The sequence below is a fragment of the Stomoxys calcitrans genome, chromosome 1, assembly GCF_963082655.1.
Source record: "Stomoxys calcitrans chromosome 1, idStoCalc2.1, whole genome shotgun sequence".
Lineage (NCBI taxonomy): Eukaryota > Metazoa > Arthropoda > Insecta > Diptera > Muscidae > Stomoxys > Stomoxys calcitrans.
In genome coordinates, this window is record NC_081552.1 from 252,177,726 (window position 1) to 252,196,475 (window position 18,750).

Sequence of the window (18,750 nt, forward strand, 5' to 3'; positions counted from 1 at the left end):
TAGGTTCTAGTCTGCCTAGTGGCAGCTTTATTATGCGGAATTTGCGGCAAACGTCCCGATGGCTACGGAGATGATTGCTGCAATAAGGGATCTGGTTCCAGGTTCCTTATGTTGTAAGTTAAAAAATTCTATCCAATAGACAAGTGATTTACGTATTTTGCCTCCCCTAACTCTTTTCAGCGCTGTTGCAATAATATTCCTGACCATATCGGGTATAACAATAATAGCTTTAGTACATTTCCTTATAGGAATTGTAGCCTATAGAGGTGTATGTGTTCCTTTGAGGTAAGTTTCCTAATCAAATTATGTTTAAACTTAAACTGAAATCTTTATCTGTTTTTTTTTGCGTCCAGGAACCCCCAAACGGATGCCATTTTTGCTGAATTTGACAATTTATATGATTTAAATGAAATCTTATATCCCTCCAAAATTAAGGGGCAAGCTGCCTCGGGCTCTCTGCCACCATTCCATATTTCTCATATCATTGATGCTTGCCAGAAAAATCAAACCATCTACGAAGTTTTGCACATTAACAATATGGTCGATATTAATGCCATTAAGGATTATCCAACCGAATATCAGATCAATAAGACCCTAAGTGATTTGGTCAATGGCATTGACTTTAACGATAGCAATGTCGATATACTCTCTCCCGCCGATAAACAACGCATTTTGGAATTGGGAAAGTCTGCACTGAAAGACTTTGATTCCGGCCAATTCGTCGACAACTTAAACGATACCATAACGAAACACTCCCTCAAGGATATTGCCCAACAATTGAGGGCCACTGCCAATAAGATAACAAGTTCAGACATGAAAGATGTTCAAGTGTCATTGCGTAATCAGGCCTTACACCTGGAGACGTATGAACAGAATCTTGTGATACCCATGAAAACTCATTCGGCCGAACTTATTAAATTAGCCCAAGAACTGGATCGCACCTTAGTTTACAAAGACCAAAAATTCCAACAATCCATACCCTTGCTGGTGAATGAAATCGAACAGGCTCAAACCTTTATACGTAAGGATGGCAGGACATTTGTAAAGGATTCAGCGGAGAAGTTCACCAGCCATTTTGCTGGTGAAATCGATCGTTACTTGAAGATGGTGGTGAATGCGGTGGAAACGAAAATTGGCATTTGTTATCCCATGGCCAATGTGTATGAGGCGGGTATTGTGGCTTCGTGCAACAGTATCATAGATCCATTGGTAAGTGTTTTGTTAAAAACACATATTTTGTGAATGTGTTCTTTATTATTAATTGTGTCTTTTTTTTAGAATGGTTTCTGGGCTGGAGTATTCTGGTGTGTGCTGCTCTTCCTGCCCACCCTAATTGTGGCCGTCAAATTGTCCAGTTTATATCAAAAATCCGACCCCTATCCCGGCCCCTTGGTTGAATCGTAAGTGCATTAACCATCTCCTTTCAAAAAAATTTTATTCAAGACATTTTTCCATATCACCCCACCTCCCCTAAACTAAAAATTTTTATAAAAGAGAGGTTTATAAAAAGTTGTCTTATATACCAACTGCTGGCCTTCTTAGAGAATAGTGAATGAATGCCGTTTTTAAGCTTGTTTTGTGTTGGCGCATCATTTATTTCGTTTTCCAGTAGCTTGTGTTTGATTGATTTTCTTTGTCCATTATCGATTTTGTTTTTGGAATAGCAAAGATTCCTCTTACTTAACTCACCACTCTATTTTAAACATTCCAACACCTGTTCTGTACTGTTCCGTTACGTTACGTTTCGTTCTATTTTATTTTTATTTTTAATTTTCATATTAACATTTTTTTAACTGTTTGTTTCTTGTGAAAATCAATAATGGACCACTTTTCAGGGAGTATTTGTATGATGCATACAGTGAACGTGATCACATTCCATTGTCAAAGTAAGTTATTTTTGTTCATGTTCTGAAGATACCTAAATCATATGCACATATTTATTATACAATTTTTTTTTTTGTTGATACAAAAGGATTAAAGCTTCAAAGAATACCTGGGGGGAAAAAAAGGCAAGAAAACGATAATAACCAAGGGAAAAATTAAATATATATTTAATATATGTTGGCAGGTCTTAACCTACTCACTGTTTCAAATTTCAACGAAATCGGGTATTAAATAAAGCTTTTATTGGCTTCAGACCCCTTATCGGCAGATCGGTCTATATGACAGCTACACAAAAAAATAGGCCGATCTGAACGACATTTAGGTCGGGAGTCAGAAGGCTAAAAATAACTCAATGTTTCAAATTCTAGCGAAATTGGTTAAAAAATAAAGTTTTTATGGGCTTCAGACCCTTAATCGGGAGATCCGTCTATATGACAGCTATAACTAAATATGGTCCGATCTGTACCATATTTAGGTTAGATGTTGGGAGGCTTTAAACTGCGCACTATGCCAAATTTCGATGAAATCGAATAAAAAATAAAGCTTTTATGACCTTCAGACCCTTTATCGGGAGATCGGTATTTATGGCAGCTGTATCTAAATATAGTCCGATCTGAACCATATTTGTGTCAGATGTCGGGAGGCTTAAAATAACCCACTGTTGCAAATTTCAACGGAATCGGGTAATGAATAAAGCTTTTATGGCTCCGAATTTGATAATAATTACGCCTTCTAGAGGCTCAAGAAGTCAAGATCCCAGATCGGTTAATGTGACAGGTGTAGAGCGATTTGAACCATACTTGGCATAGTTGTTGGAAGTCATAGCAAAACACGTCATGCCAAATTTCAGCCAATTCGGATAAGAATTGCGCCCTCCAGAGGCTTAAGAAGATCCAAGATTGGTTTATAACATGGACCAATATGGCCCATTTTCAATCCGACCTATACTAATAAGAAGTTTTTGTGCAAAATTTCAAGAGGCTAGCTTTACTCTTTGGAAATTTAGCGTGCTTTCGACAGACAGACGAACGGACGGCCAGACGGACGGACATGGCCAGATCGACTTGAAATGTTATGTCGATCAAGAATAATATACTTTATGGGGTCTTAGACGAATATTTCGAGGCGTTACAAACAGAATGACGAAATTAGTATATCCCAATTCTATGGTGGAGGGTATAAAAATATCATGTAGCTGTCATTTCTAGTTGGACTGATATATACATTGGGAACTTGATAGCACTTCGTGCCAGTTAGCCTGCATACTTTAAGGCATTTTGGACCAATATTCTCACGGGTTACTAACGGAATGACGAAGTTAGTATACTCCAATGCTATGGTAAAGGATTAAAAAATACGGTGGCCTAACAGCTCTGGGGTTGCCATGTGGCAACGCTAATTTTTATCGACACAAACAAGTCAAAAAATTCAGATGAATCAATAAAAGCCTACACAACAGTATAAAACAGCTTCAAAGTTTTCCATGAAGCATATGTTTTGCATTATTTTACTTCTAAAATCAAAATAAAGTGAACAAGTATCGATATGCACTTGTTCCACTTTTGTTTGCCTTATTTAAGGCACAATTAAGCATTTTTCACGTATCAAAAATAATTTTACAATTATAAAGATGCATGTACTTTTGCTGTGCAATATGGCAACACTGGATCACCTTGATAACATCTTAAAATATGATTATCCCATGATACGTGTTGTAGGGTACGATACTTTTTCTTGTCTATTTCTCCTGTTGATGAAGCTTTTTTCCCTTGTAGTTTATAATCAACCATTTTAAATTGGCACTGGTTTTGGAAATGATTTGTAAATTATTTTTTTTAGTTTGAGTTTTGTTTTTCGCTTAGATCTGGCCTAAATTGCCGTTTTCGAAATTGTTCTTGATTCTTGTTATAAGTTTATATGCTAAGTTCTCCATTATACATACAAACATACATACATATATACTATAACTCTCATTCAATCTTGTACTATCTCTCATCGATTTAATCATCTTTAAAATATTTCTTTATTTATTTAATTATTTATTTATATTTCATTGCATATTTTCTTTTCTGTGTTGTGTTTTTGTCCTTCTATATATGGGGTGTGTCGTATCGTATACGTGTGTCGTCTCGCTCTCTCTCACACTTATACTCTCTACTATAAAACTCTTGGATATTTGTATCCCACCACTCCAGTGGTCCCAAGAATAAACGACGCAAAAATAAAGATCGTAGACGACGCGATTATTATGAAGATCCCGTAGTCTCCACATCACATGGAATCTCACCGGCAGCAGCTGGTGTGCGTGATACACGTTACAGTGACATGGCGCCCAAGTAAGTAATGTTGTTGTATTATAGTTATTCTCTCTCATACTGTTGCAGCCATAAATGCATTTAAAACTACCACCTACTCCCCTCCTGCTCCCAAGCCAAATAAATCCATAAAGTTATATAAAAAACAAAAGCATTGGCGTCCTTGTTGTCGTCGTCGTCGTTCTTCGTCTATTACTTATTACATAGTATTTGGATTTATAACAACAACAAATTCGGAATGTTTTTATTGGTTAAATGGTTATTAACAGCTTGATGCCATGGCTTCTGATTAGTTGTATTGTTTTTCTTCTTTATTATAAAAATAGATTGACTTATTAATGTTTATTTTTGTTTATTTATTTACATATATGGAATCCTAGTCTTTTGATATCTAATTGCTATAATAATCTTATAATTAAACAATTAACACTGTGGGTGCAACAAAATTTTTAAAGGCTTAAGTTTATTTTTTTTATTACCCGCACATTTTTTCACAAAGTTTGCTGGAATATTTGTTATTAGCCTAAATCGGGGAATTCTGTTTAGCTTTTCGAGCTGAATGCTGTCAAACTCCATATAAAAAACGTTGGCTAAAAATAGGCGGAAAAGTAGTAGTTGTTGTTGTAGCAGTGTGTTATACAAAGTGGCGACAGCCCTTGCCGATGAGGAACTTCATCGGGTCAATCCGGTACGTACAACCGGCTGCCATGGGATTAGGAAAGTAGTACTCATGACATAATTACCAGATAGTGTACCGTAAAAAGCTGAATAAGAAGTGCACTGATTGTTCGCAACTGTCGTTGCAGCTTCTCCATATGGTGCATTTCACTATCCACAACCTGTGGACGCGCCCGAAAGCTCGCGGCTTATCTTCTCGTGACAGCAATGAACACCACTCAGATCGGACCTCAATGTTCCGGTCTGTGTGGTGCTCACAGCTATCCCGTGCCGGGCGCGAAATCCGCTGATGCAGCGACATGTCGCTGCCAGTGTTGCCACTCAAGAAAATTATTTCCTACCAAAATTTAAGAAAAATTCTACCAAATGTTTTACAAGCCAAAAATGTGGCATATGTTTTTAAACCCACCACCGAAGTGTTAGCCATTTTGCTATTCCATTCGGAACACATCAAATTATACATTTTCAACGCTACGAAGTGCTAGATCGTTGATATTCATGTAGGATCTACACATGTCCGTCCGTCATTTTATCGAAATCATTCTATATTCTAACGTTTAAAGATTTCCTAGCATTTCCTATCCAGGATTTATGAAATTTGGAAGAAATCTCTAAAAATTTCTACCAGTTACAGTCAATGTCAGAACTTATGTCGGTTTTACTGAAATTTGAAGTAGTGAGACCTTTGCAACAGTAGTTGGCCCCTCGACAACCATGGTTTAGTTTTGCACTCTTAACGATTACACAGAAACGAGTTTTAAGTTATCATCGACGATTTTTTCAGTAATTAATTTGGTATTTATATGATGGAAAAACCTACCAAAAATTGATGGCAACACTGGTCGCTGCTACTTTTCTCATACAACTCACTACCACCCAAGATATATTAACCCAGGTAGTGTACAGCAAACAGTTGAGTCAAAGTGCACTGTATGTTAACGCGTTTTGGTTGTGTGTGTGCATTATTCTTAAGAACCATTACACACACAAATAAAGAAAAAATGGCGCAAACTAATAACATACTCTAAATCAGAGTTGCACTAATCATTGATTTTAATAGTTACTCAGTTACTCAAATTTTCTGATCTTAAACATGTCCCAGCAAACTTAGTGAGAAAATATTTTAAAATCGAAATATTGTAAGATTTTTTTTGAAAATACATTTTTGCACACACAGTGTTACTAGCTATTGAGTGATTTTTTTGTTGTTAATCTGGATTTTTAGAAAAGTGTCTTTGTTTAGAATAACATATATACATACCATATATTTTTTTTTTTATTTTTACATATAATTTTAACCCCCCTGTTTTTTTTGGTTTTTCTAAAATTTAGAAGTATGGTTGGGGCTATTGATACAAGGCCAAAAGCACTGACGGCGGATGGTTTCTTTTAGGTATTGATTGAATCACTAAAACCGGTAGCACACACAACCAAAAACTCCTATACGTTGTGCTGCTAAATTTTACTTTTAACTTCTTCTTTTCCTGTGTAATCTGTTTGTTTTTGTGATGTGTGATATTAACCCAAAGAAAATTTTAAAGTGTGAGATTTAAACAACTTTTTCCTTTTCATAAAAACTCATTACTTTATTTTTTTGATGTTATGTAATGTGTTGTTAAAAAAAAAACATTCAAACTCATTGAGCAATATGTCATTGAAAGTAAGTAACATGCTTCCTAACACTAAAGACATGAGGACATCAAAAGTTTAGTACATTGGAAATTCCGTTAGAAAAAACGGGAAAACTGTGGAATATCAAAATAATTACAAGAAAAACTAAAATAATTAGAAAAGAATATGGGCAGATAGAAGAAAAGCGTATCGTCGTTTTGGAAACATTTCATTTGGTGAGAGATTTTTTTTACCTGGATCAAATTTAAAGACAAAACTTCATTGCAAACATTTTTTTATAAAAAGTAAAATTTTCCAACTTTTTAAATAAAAATTTCCTTTGATCAACGATTTTTTGCTTGATATTAAAGAATTTTTAACTTGAATAAAAGTTTACAATATACTTTGCGTCCCATTTTTAAGACCAAAATCAAATTTAAAGACAAAAATCGCAGTCATTGTCAAAATCCTTTCAAAATCCCATTTTCCAAAAAAATAGTTTTCCAATTTTTTAAGGAAAATTTCCTTGGGTGAACATTTTTTACTTGATATTAAATCATTTTTATCTCAAATCGAAGTCTAAAAGATCCATTGCAAATTTTGCCCATGAACATTCCACTAAGGAACAGGTAGGGGCAAACTTCCCACACATTAATGAGTGCAGTCCGATTCAAGCTTTAAGCTCAATGATATGGGGGTCTCCATTTTAAAGCCGAGTCCGAACGGCGTACCGCAGGGCGACACCTCTTTGGAGAAAAGTTTTTACATGGCATAGTACCTGACAAATGTTGCCAGCATTGGAAAACCACCGCCTCTAGAGGGCGCAATTCTTATCCGATTTGGCTGAAAGTGTTTTATTTGACTGTGCTAAGTATGGTCCAAATCGTTTCATAACCTGATATACCTTCCATATAATCCGATCTCGGATCTTAACTTCGTGAGCCTCTAGAGGGCAATTATTATTCGATTTAGCTGAAATTTAGCAACAACTGCGCAAAGTATAGCCCAAATCGCTTCACAACCTGATATAGCTTCAATATAAACTGATCTCCCGATCATAACTCTTGAGCCTCTAGAGGTAGCAATTCTTATCCGATTTGAAGGCATACTTATTTTGACACGAAATCTTTACAAAACTGCTTAAATCAAGGAAAAAATCTTTAATTTTAAGTAAACTGATTTAATATAACTAAAAAAGATGTCTTTATGTCTCTATTGCTTTAGAAGGTATGTAGATTGAAATCACTTCATTTATTCAATAATTCATTATTGTTGCTTTTATTTTATTTTTGTGTTGTCAACTGCGCTTCTTCAATTCTAATAACAAGAGCACCTAACCAATCAACTTGCAATCATCAATTGAGCAATCACCAATTGCTGTGTATTATTGTTGCTATCTCTTTCTGTCCAAATCATATCTGTGTGTGTATGCTGATATGAAACGTGTCATGGTCAATGATAGATCGTTGTAAATCATTTTTTTTTTTTAAATTTAAAAAAAAAAAAACTTGTCCGAAAATTGTCATTAAACTTGAAAACTAATTAACCACTTTGTCCACCAATATAGAATAGCTCTAAAAACAAACTGGTTTCTCATTTAACACCCAAGTGGTGATGAACGAGAGCGATGCTCTTTGATTAATTAAGGCGTTAATTATGATAAAAAAAAAACACTAAGGTTGTCTATTAAACGTGAGCCACGATCATAAAGTAAACTAATTGACAACCAAGTATATTTGGATACAAATAAGGAAAAACTTAAAAAAAATATTCAAAAACTATAAGCATCACATTATATACTTCCACATCTCATTCAACACTCAAACATTTTTCCTCATTTTTGTCTTTGTTGTTGTTAAAAAGTCTTTGTAAAATGAAAACCATTGCTATGTGTACGCGTAGAAGCAGTGGAGAAAAAAAACCCAATCAACCACCCACCATCATAGTACTTTTGTGGTCTTGTAAAAATAACCCAGAAAATGAATGACCATAGGAAATAGTCTACTAAAAAACAAACAAACAAACATTTCATTCATTATTCCCATAAATAAACATAAATAAAGAACAATGTCCATTATGTAGTGCATAATAATAATTGTTGTAATCTCCTTCTATCAATGTTGGCTAACTCATAATCATCCTACATGCTCCTATCCCATGGATGTGGAAATATTGTAGATAAAAAAATACAACTGAAATGTACATATTTATTATATGTATATGTGTATACATATATGGGACATTCCATGCAAAGTGGGCAGCAAGCATACTTTTCAGTGAGTTGTAATTCCTATAGACTTCCAGTGAGAGTTGAGCTAAATGCGCAGTTTTAAAGAAATTGAGAGAAAATATCCATGAAATTTTCTCTAAAGAAAAATTTCCTCCGAAGACAACATTTCCATGAAATTTTCTCTAAAGACAAAAAATTTCCATGAAATTTTCTCTAAAGACAAAATTTCCATGAAATTTTCTCTAAAGACAAAATTTCCATGAAATTTTCGCTAAAGAAAAAATGTCCATGTAATTTTCGCTAAAGAAAAAAATTCCATGAAATTTTCGCTAAAGAAAAAATTTCCATGAAATTTTCGCTAAAGAAAAAATTTCCATGAAATTTTCTTAAAGAAATCCATTTAAAGACAAAATTTCAGTGTATTTTTCCTAAAGATAAAATTGCAATTTTTTTTATTAAAAAAAATTATTGAAAATGCAATAAAAGGGAATTAGAGAACTATTTCCCTGTTTTTAGTATTTTTTTTTTAAATATTTTTTTAATGTATATAAAATATATGTGCTTTAAAACATTTTTTAAAATATTTTTCAAATATTTTCTTAAAATATTTTTTTTCAAAAACTTTTTTGTAACAACTATTCAAATATTTTTTTAAAATGTTTAAAAAGATATTTTGAAAAACAAACAATCGGTATTTGCCCGGCTGCAGACCGTAGGGATCTCTGTATCAATTACAAATAGAAAAACAAAAATCCTATTTTAATGTTGACAGGTCCTACTGACGGGTTTGGTGTGGTGCCAAGTATTTTAAAATATATATTTTTTTAATATTTTTTAAAATATTTTGTTTTAATTTTTTAATATATTTTTTTTTTTAATATTTATATAAAGAATATTTATATAAAAAATATTCTAAGAAATATTTTGAAAAATATATAAAATATTATTAAAAATATTAAAAAAAAAGACAATTAAAAATTCAAAAATATTTAAAGAAATAATTGAAGTTTATTTTTAATTTTTTATTTATTTTTTTTGTTAATTTTTTTTATTTATTTTTTTTTTTAAATTTTTTTAATTTAACTTTTTTAAAAAAAATTTTTTTAATTTAACTTTTTTAAAAAAAAAAAATTTATTTTTTAATTTTTTTATTTTTTTTAACATTTTTTAATTTGTTTACTTTTTAAATTTATTTATTTTTTAAATTTTTTAATTTTTTTTAGTTTTTTTATTTTTTTATTTTTTATTTTTTAAATTTTTTTTTATTTTTTTTGCCAAATATTTTAAAATATTTTGTTTTAATTTTTAAATATTTATATAAAGAATATTTATATTTATATAAGAAACATTCTAAGAAACATTTTAAAAATATTTTTTAAATATTAAAAAATATAAAAAAAAAAAATTAAAAATTCAAAAATATTTAAAGGAATAATTGAAGTTTATTTTTAATTTTTTAATTTATTTTTTTTTGTTAATTTTTTAATTTCTTTTTTTGTTTTTTAATTTTTAAATTTTTTTTTTTATTTTAATAATTGTTTTTTTTTTTTATTTATTAATTTTTTTAATTTTTTTACCTTTTAAGTTTGTTTATTTTTTAAATTGTTTAAGTTTCTTTTATTTTTAATTTGTTTTTAAATATTTTGTTTTAATTTTTTAATATATTTTTTTTGAATTATTTATATAAAGAATATTTATAATTATATAAAAAATATTCTAAGAAATATTTTGAAAAATATAATTAAACATATTAAAAAAATTTTAAATTCAAAAATATTTAAAGAAAAAATTGAAGTTTGTTTCTAATTTTTTTATTTATTTTTTTTTATTTATTTTTTTTTATTTATGTTTTTTTTATTTATTTTTTTATTTATTTTTTTTAAATTATTTTATTTATTTTTTTTTTAATTTCTTTACTTTTTAAATTTATTTATTTTTTATGTTTTTTTATTTGTTTTTTAATTTTTTAATTTTTTTTTATTTTTTTAATTGTTTTTTTTTTTAAATTTGTCTAACAATTTTTTTAATTTTTTATTCACATATGTTTTAAAATGATTTTTTAAATTACTTTTTATAAAATTATTTTATAAATATTTTTTAGTTATTATTGTTTTAATTTTTTATAATTTTTAAAATTATTTTATTTTAAAAATTTTTTTTAAATATTCTTTAGAATTTTTTAAAGTAATAATTTTTTTTTTTAATAATTTGAATTTTTAAAACAAATAGAAATATTTTTTCAAACAATTTCAAAAAATTAATAGTTTTTTTAATTATTTTTAAACTAATTTTAAAAATAATTTATAATAATTTTAGAAATTATTAAAGAAAAACGATTAATTAAAAAACATTTCTTCTTGTTTTAAAAATTAAAATTATTAAAAAACGAAAATAATTATTAGTTAAAAAATTTCAAAAAAAAAATGAAATAAAGTTATTTTAAAAATTATAAAAAATTAAAAATAAAAAAAACAGTTTTAAATAATTTTATTTTTTTTTTTAATTAAAATTATTTAACAAAAAATAATTATTATTTTCAAAAATTAAAACTTAAAAAATAACTAATAAAAATTTAGAAAAAAAAAAATTTAATAATTTATATTTATATGATATATTATAATATTTTAAAATTTTCTAATAAATATTTTAAAATTTTTTTAAAGATTTTTTAAATTTGTTAAAAATATTTTTTTAAAAATTATTTATTTGATTTGTTTTAGAAATTATAAAAAAAGAAAAAATAGTTAAAGAAAAAAAAATAGTAAGAAAAAATAAAAAAAAATATTTTGAAATAAAATATTTTTTTCTTTTCTTTATTTTGAAATAAAATATTTTTCAAAATATTTTTTTCTTACTGTTTTTTAATAATTTCTAAAATAAATTAAAATTATTTATAAAAAAATCTTTTTAACAAATTTAAAAAATCTTTAAAAACGTTTAAAATATTTTTACAATTGTTTAATATTTTATAATACATATTATAAGTAATATTTTCTAAAATTTTATTTATATATATGTTTTTTTATATTTATTTATATTGAAAAATTTTGCATTTTTATGTATCGAAAAATACAAAAAGTGCATTGATTGTATTGCCTGTACGAATATGAAGTTTTTTCCTATTAGAAAAATAATGAAAAAAATTAATTAACATAAATTGTGCTATTCCATTGCCTGCATGATTACAAAGTTTTATTCTTAAAAAAAAAACATAATTTTGCTTGCTAATGTTTAAAACTGATTTGTCGCCTTTGCTATGGAGTATCCCATATAAAACTATTGTAAATCTTCTTTTGTGTTTATGCCACCAAGAAAGAATGTCTATTAATTTGTGTTGTGTTGTTTTTTTCTCCCACCTTTAGACACTGGGATGGAGGACCACCCCGATACCAAAACCCACCAATGGCACCACCAGCATCTGAATACGAACGCCCACCACCATATTACTATCCGGGCGCCTCGGATCAGGACTAAGTGATCTATATTGAAATTCAGTTTTAAGCTGATGCATTCTCATGAGACAACATTAACGAGAGAAGCAAAAGATGGCAATAGTGATGATGATGATGATTATGTTGATGATGATGATGGATGATGACAACGATGCAAGGAAGGAAAAATGTAGTCAAATTTTGTTCCTTCATGTTAATGAGAATCAAAAAAGAAAGAAACTCTTAGGAAACTCCAAAAGAAGACGACGATTAACAACAGTAACCAGCAGCCAACAGCAGCAGCAGCATTCATCAAAACAAGTCCTTTTACAATATACATACATGCATACATACATATATTATCTAGTATTATACGAATCATTTGTTTAGTTTTTTTTTTAATAATTTTTTTGAATTTGTCTGTTAAACTTTGTTCATAATCTTCTGAATTTTGCAGAATTAGTCGGCAGAGGATTATGATGATAATGACGTTAGGATGATATAGTTAGGCTTTATAGCAGCTCTATTATAAACATGCAAACATACAAACAAACATACATACATACACATACATGCATATATTTCCATTTTTTGAATCGATTATGTACGTATAAATGACAAAAATATTGTAAACGTATGTTGATTGGCCTAGCCACCTCTCCACCAGTCATAGAGAGAGAGAGAGAGTGAGAGAGGATGAGTGTGTTAGTAAAAGTGCAGTGTGTTACAGAACGACCATAGAGTTTTTTCACATAAATTTGAGAGATTCCTCCAGAACGACAAAGAGAGTCGTCTCTGTGTTCTTAGAAGTAATAAGACATAGACACCTATTACCACACCACCACTACTACGACGACTACGACTATTGTAGCCAATGACATTTGCCGAATGTTATGCAATTACACATACTACACAATACCTACATATACATACATATATGAGTTAGTGTTTGTTTATTGTGAAGACAACAGCTTTAAAATTGAAATTTCAATTCTCAATTAAATTTTAGTACCAACTACTTTTAGATAGACCCAAAATGTTTTCAGATATACCTATGCTCCCCACCCCCACCCCCTACTCCTACTTCTCCTTAAGAAATACAAAACAAACAAAAAACTAAAAACAAAAACAAAAAACAATTCTCAGCTGCAATCCTCAAGGCGTTTTTATTCCCTTTGTTTATTTGGTCTGCAGCTGTAGAAGAACTCCAAACTCTAATTCTAATTATACAACATTATTTTTATGATTATTACTATTACTATTATTATCTTTAATTAATTAATTATTATTAATCAGTGAGACTGTAAAACTTTTTTTATGAGTTAGAATTTCTTTTTTTTTTTTTAAACAAAACAAAAACGACAAAACCACAAAAACAAAATGATGAGGAAAAAAAAACAAAGAAAATGTTTTAAAATAGAGAGAAAGCGAGAGAAAAAATTGAAGAAAATACCAAAACGATAATGAAGATAATATGCATTTAATTATTTATGAAATTGTTAAACGAATCAAAAAACAAAACAAAAAATTTAAAACCAATCAACAAATAAGAAAATAAAAATACAAAACAGAAATTTCTTTTAAGAATTTTATGATTTTTTTTTAAATAAAAACATCACAAAACATAATAGCATACCATACCCTTAAATACAGTTAGTCTTTTTTCAAACCCTTGAAATCTTCCTTACCATTTTAATAATTTTTTTTAAAAAGAAAAATTCATAGTTTTTTCATACTTTTCCCAAGTGAATTCAAACATTTATTCAGTTGAAGGCGATGTCTTCTTGAAAAATGGACTCCTGCTTCTGGAGACAATTTGTATTAGAGAAAAAAATTTTTTTTTTCAAGTAACCAACACGCAGGGAATGTCCCCCCTATATATGCAGTGCATTGCGTTGGCAATTAGGAAAGTTAAGGGTTGGAGGGGGGAAGAGCGAGTAGTGTTTATTATACCCTCCATCATAGGATAAGGGTTTACTAATTTCGTCATTCTGTTTGTAACTACTCGAAATTCGTCTGAGACCCCATATATATTCTCTATCGTCGTGACATTTTATGTCGATTTAGCCATGTCCGTCTGTCTGTAGAAAGCGCGCCAACTTTTGAAGGAGTAAAGCTAGCCGCTTGAAATTTTGCACAAATACTTTCTATTAGTGTAGGTCGGTTGGGATTGTAAATGGGCCATATCGGTCCATGTTTTGATATAGCTGCCATATAAACCGATCTTGGGTCTTGACTTCTAGAGCCTCTAGAAGGCGCAATTCTTATCCGATTGGAATGAAATTTTGCACGACGTGTTTTGTTATGACATCCAACAACTGAGCCAAATATGGTTCACATATTTGATATACCGATCTTGGGTCTTGATTTCTCGAGCCTCTAGAAGGCGCAATTCTTATCCGATTTGAATGAAATTTTGCACGAAGTATTTTGTTATGATATCTAACGACTGTGCGAAGTATGGTTCAAATCGGTATATAACCTGATATGGATGTCATATAAACCGATCTTGGGCCTTGATTTCTTGAGCCTCTAGAGGGCGCAATTCTTATCCGATGTGAATGAAATTTTGCACGAAGTATTTTGTTATGATATCTAACGGCTGTGCGAAGTATGGTTCAAATCGGTATATAACCTGATATAACTGTCATATAAACCGATCTTGGGTCTTGATTTCTTGAGCCTCTAGAGGGCGCAATTCTTATCCGATGTGAATGAAATTTTGCACGAAGTATTTTGTTATGATATCTAACGGCTGTGCGAAGTATGGTTCAAATCGGTATATAACCTGATATAACTGTCATATAAACCGATCTTGGGTCTTAACTTCTTGAGCCTCTAGAGGGCGCAATTCTTATCCGATTGGAATGAAATTTTGCGTGTTTTGTTATGATATACAAGAACTGTGTCAAGTATGGTTCAAATCGGTATATAACCTGATATAGTTGCCATATAAACCGATCTGGGGACTTGACTTCTTGAGCTTGTAGAGGGCGCAATTATTATCCGATTTGCATGAAATTTTGTACGACGGATCCTTTCAGGACCATCAACATACGTGTTTGTTATGGTCTGAATCGGTCTATAGCCTGATACAGCTTCCATATAAATCGATCTCTCTATTTTACTTCTTGAGCCCTCAAAGGGCGCAATTCTTATTCGAATTGGCTGACATTTTCCAACATATAAGGTCTCACAGGTCTCCAACATATAATTTAATTGTGGTCCGCACCGGACCATATCTTGATATCGCTCTAATAGCAGAGCATATCTTTTCTTTTATCCTTTTTTGCCTAAGAAGAAATGACGGGAAAAGAACTCGACAAATGCGATCCATGGTGGAGGGTATATAAGATTCGGCCCGGCCGAACTTGGCACGCCTTTACTTGTTGATATTTGTCTTAAACTTCTGAACGTCAATGTCGGTGGAAAAGACATTAGCCGAAAGTCGATTCCACGAAAAAATTTCCGCGATAAAGCATGGTTCGGTCGACTGGCCAATCAATTACAAAAGGGTGTGAGTTCCTGGCAAGTCTTGTATTCCTGGTGAACATCCTAACGTCAGGGATAAGAAGTCGAATATTCCTGGAACACATGTCATGAAAATAACGATAGAGCAATGCAACGCTACCCACATTCCGACGGTGTTCAAGAGAACCAATAGAGTTGGGTACCCTACTGTCCCCAATCCGTTGAACCCGTTCAAGTAGCTCAAAGGATGTGTTTGGAGCTTCTGCCCATTTATGAGAGTTGTATACTATCCTCGGCCTGATGTAGGTAGTATAGATATTGAGAAGATCAGAAGAGGTGAAATATTTCCTGCAGCGCTTCAGAAAGCCCAAACACTTGAGTGCTTCTTTTCTTTATCTTCATGCCCAGAACATCAAGAGCATCTGACTATTCAATATGTATACCGTCGATAGATATCGACGATTGAAGTGGGTCAGTGAATCGCTTGTAAGACAAGACACAGCACTGCGTCTTCTGTGCGTTAAAGTCTACTCTGTTCATTCAACCCCCGTTGGAAATGGCCAACAAATCCTGGGAGAGTGTCTCATCCATAATGTGCCTCCTTTCCACAATTTCTTGAGGTCTGGGCCTATGGTCGAATGAATATGAATGACACAGACTACTGTCATCGGCCAATGAGTAGACTGGATTCGAAATCTGACCCAATAGATCGTCAATGAAAATAAGAAAAAGGGAAGGGGAAAAGACAGAGCCTTGTGGCACACCTGTGGTGATTGTGTACTCATCTGATGAGAACCCATCTACAACAACTTGTATAGTGCGATCTCTTCCCGACTCCAAAAACGACAAGCTTTGACAAAAGTGCATCGTGCCAGACCCTATCAAATGCCTTGGAGATATCCAGAGCCACGACCTTACTCTCACCAATGTGGTGGATAGAGCGACTCCATCGTTCCGACAAAAATGCCTAAAGGTCTTCCATAGAGCGATTTCTGCGAAACCCATACTGTCTGTCGCTAAGAAGGCCATTGGGCTCTAAGTATCTGACAAGATGATGGTTAACCATACTCTCCATAACCTTGGAGAGCGCTGAGCATATCGCAATTGGCCGGTAATACCCCCCACCTTTCTTGGGGATGGGCTGAACGTTCGCAACCTTCCAACGCGCTGGAAAAACGACCGCACGGTAAGCAAGGTTGAAAAGGTTGCGTAGTAGACGAACAAGCGTCGAAGAACACTTACAAAGGACAATTGTGGATATATCGTCCGGGCCCGGAGATTTTTAACGGTGGGATCCGCAAGATCCATGCCGATAAAGGACCTATTTCATTGGCTCAATCTGGTACTTACAACCGGCTGCCATGGGATTGCCTTATCAGTTGTTGCCAAACCTTGCCGCATTCCAGCATTCAATCGGGACTGATAGCCTTCAACTTGATTTAAGTGCTAAATCATGTTTAAGTTGAGGTTAATCTAATCTCAGTTTTTCGAATTCACTATAGAATATGGGACATTGCATACAAGTGGAAATGTTTGAATTCAACTTGAAGTTGATTCAATGTTTGACATTATGAAAAGAAACTCTAATCTGTATTTATTGGGTTATTGACCCCTTCCTTTATGACTACCCCACATAAGTCCCCCTTGCTCCCCCTATACGTTTGATTTTGTGTGTGTTTTTATGAATTAGCCATAGTTGTATTTAATATTAGATATAAATACATGATGTATATTTAAGGCGTTCCAAAGGAATGTGCATATAAAAAAAACAAATACTTGTAGGAAACCAGAAATAAAATAAAATTAAAAAAAAAACAAAAATAATATGAACAGATTTAGAAAATTAAATATGGAAATGGAAAAGGAAATTACCAAGTAAATGAAAAACAAAATCAGAGGAAGTTGAGAAGAAGGCTTCATAGAGCAAAACTCTCCCAAAACTTCTTGCGGTGCTGGGATGTTTTGTTTAAGTATGCAATCTTCTTCTTCTTCCAGTCATCAATTATGGAATTTAAAAAAAAAATGTTTTTATCCGAATGCAAAAAGAAGAACAAAAAGAGGTATGTCCTGGTCATTGGCTTGATGATGATGTGATGTTCTTTGCAATGATTTATAGCTCATTAATGTGATATACTCAAAATGTGATAAAATCATCACGAAATAGACCAATAAATTGATATAAAAAACCAAAAAAATACTCAAAAGATAAAGCCATTGCTATATGGCATTTATTGGTAAAATCTCTCTGAACTTAAAGGTTGAAATTTCTTAAACGCAAATTCTCTGTATCTTCGTTTTTTATTGGCTGGAATTTGAAAATAATTGTAAAAAAAAAAAAAAAATATTTCAAATTTCTTTTTACACCCTCCACCATAGGATGGGGGTATACTAATTTCGTCATTCTGTTTGTAACACCTCGAAATATGCGTCTGAGAACCCATAAAATATATATATTCTTGATCGTCGTGACATTTTCAGCCCAATTCTGAAAACTCTCTGGGAATAAACTCCTAGGGAGTTTTAATCACCCCTATCGGGAAAAATATGTGGAATTTTTATTCCCATGAGATCTGAAATCCTCAGATCCTCGGAGAAGAGCTAGACCCATCGATAAGTATACGGATCGGCTAAGAGTCACTTCCTGATTCGATTTAGCTATATCCGTCTGTCTGTCTGTCCATGTATTCTTGCAATCAATGTACAGGTTTGTTGTCCGATTTTCGCAAAATTTTGCATAAGTCTCTTTTTTTGGTCCAAGGACGAACGCTATTGATTTTGAAAAATATCGGTCCAGATTTAGATAGGTCCAGAAATGAAAGGAGTTCGTGAGTAGATTGCGAATATGGACAGAAAGGAGAAATAGGACAATATGGGATTCAAATGAAAGGTATTGGAAAATAGAATACGAATATCAATATGGGACTCAAATGAAAAGTATTCGGCATATTGATACTAATTTTCAGAATAAAGACCTTGGGGTCTGCCCCACCCTCAAATAGAACTTATTTACCGACCATGCCATTATGGGGCTCATATAAAATGTTTTTGAAAGTAGAGCACGAATCTTATGTCTACTTTAAGGGTCAAGTGTCTGGGTGGCCACTCCACCTCTGAAATTCCCCCCTAAACC

The 18,750-nt window shown here is 31.7% G+C and overlaps 1 protein-coding gene across 9 annotated transcripts in view; it reads left to right on the plus strand.

The window, feature by feature from the left end:
• Nucleotides 1–13,723, plus strand: part of LOC106093800 (prominin-like protein) — an 86,896-nt gene extending 73,173 nt beyond the window's left edge. For 5 of the 9 annotated variants that reach the window (XM_059360939.1, XM_059360966.1, XM_059360951.1 and 2 more), the window contains 7 exons: nucleotides 4–113; nucleotides 181–285; nucleotides 354–1,209; nucleotides 1,279–1,400; nucleotides 1,836–1,886; nucleotides 4,080–4,220; nucleotides 12,081–13,723. In XM_059360939.1, coding sequence (XP_059216922.1) covers nucleotides 4–113; nucleotides 181–285; nucleotides 354–1,209; nucleotides 1,279–1,400; nucleotides 1,836–1,886; nucleotides 4,080–4,220; nucleotides 12,081–12,192 — 1,497 coding nt within the window. In that variant the 3' untranslated portion in view covers nucleotides 12,193–13,723. Of the gene's footprint in view, nucleotides 1–3; nucleotides 114–180; nucleotides 286–353; nucleotides 1,210–1,278; nucleotides 1,401–1,835; nucleotides 1,887–4,079; nucleotides 4,221–6,209; nucleotides 6,271–12,080 lie in introns of all 9 variants that reach the window. The other 4 variants (XM_059360969.1, XM_059360988.1, XM_059360977.1 and 1 more) reach the window with 4 other exon arrangements.
• Nucleotides 13,724–18,750: the final 5,027 nt, after the last annotated feature.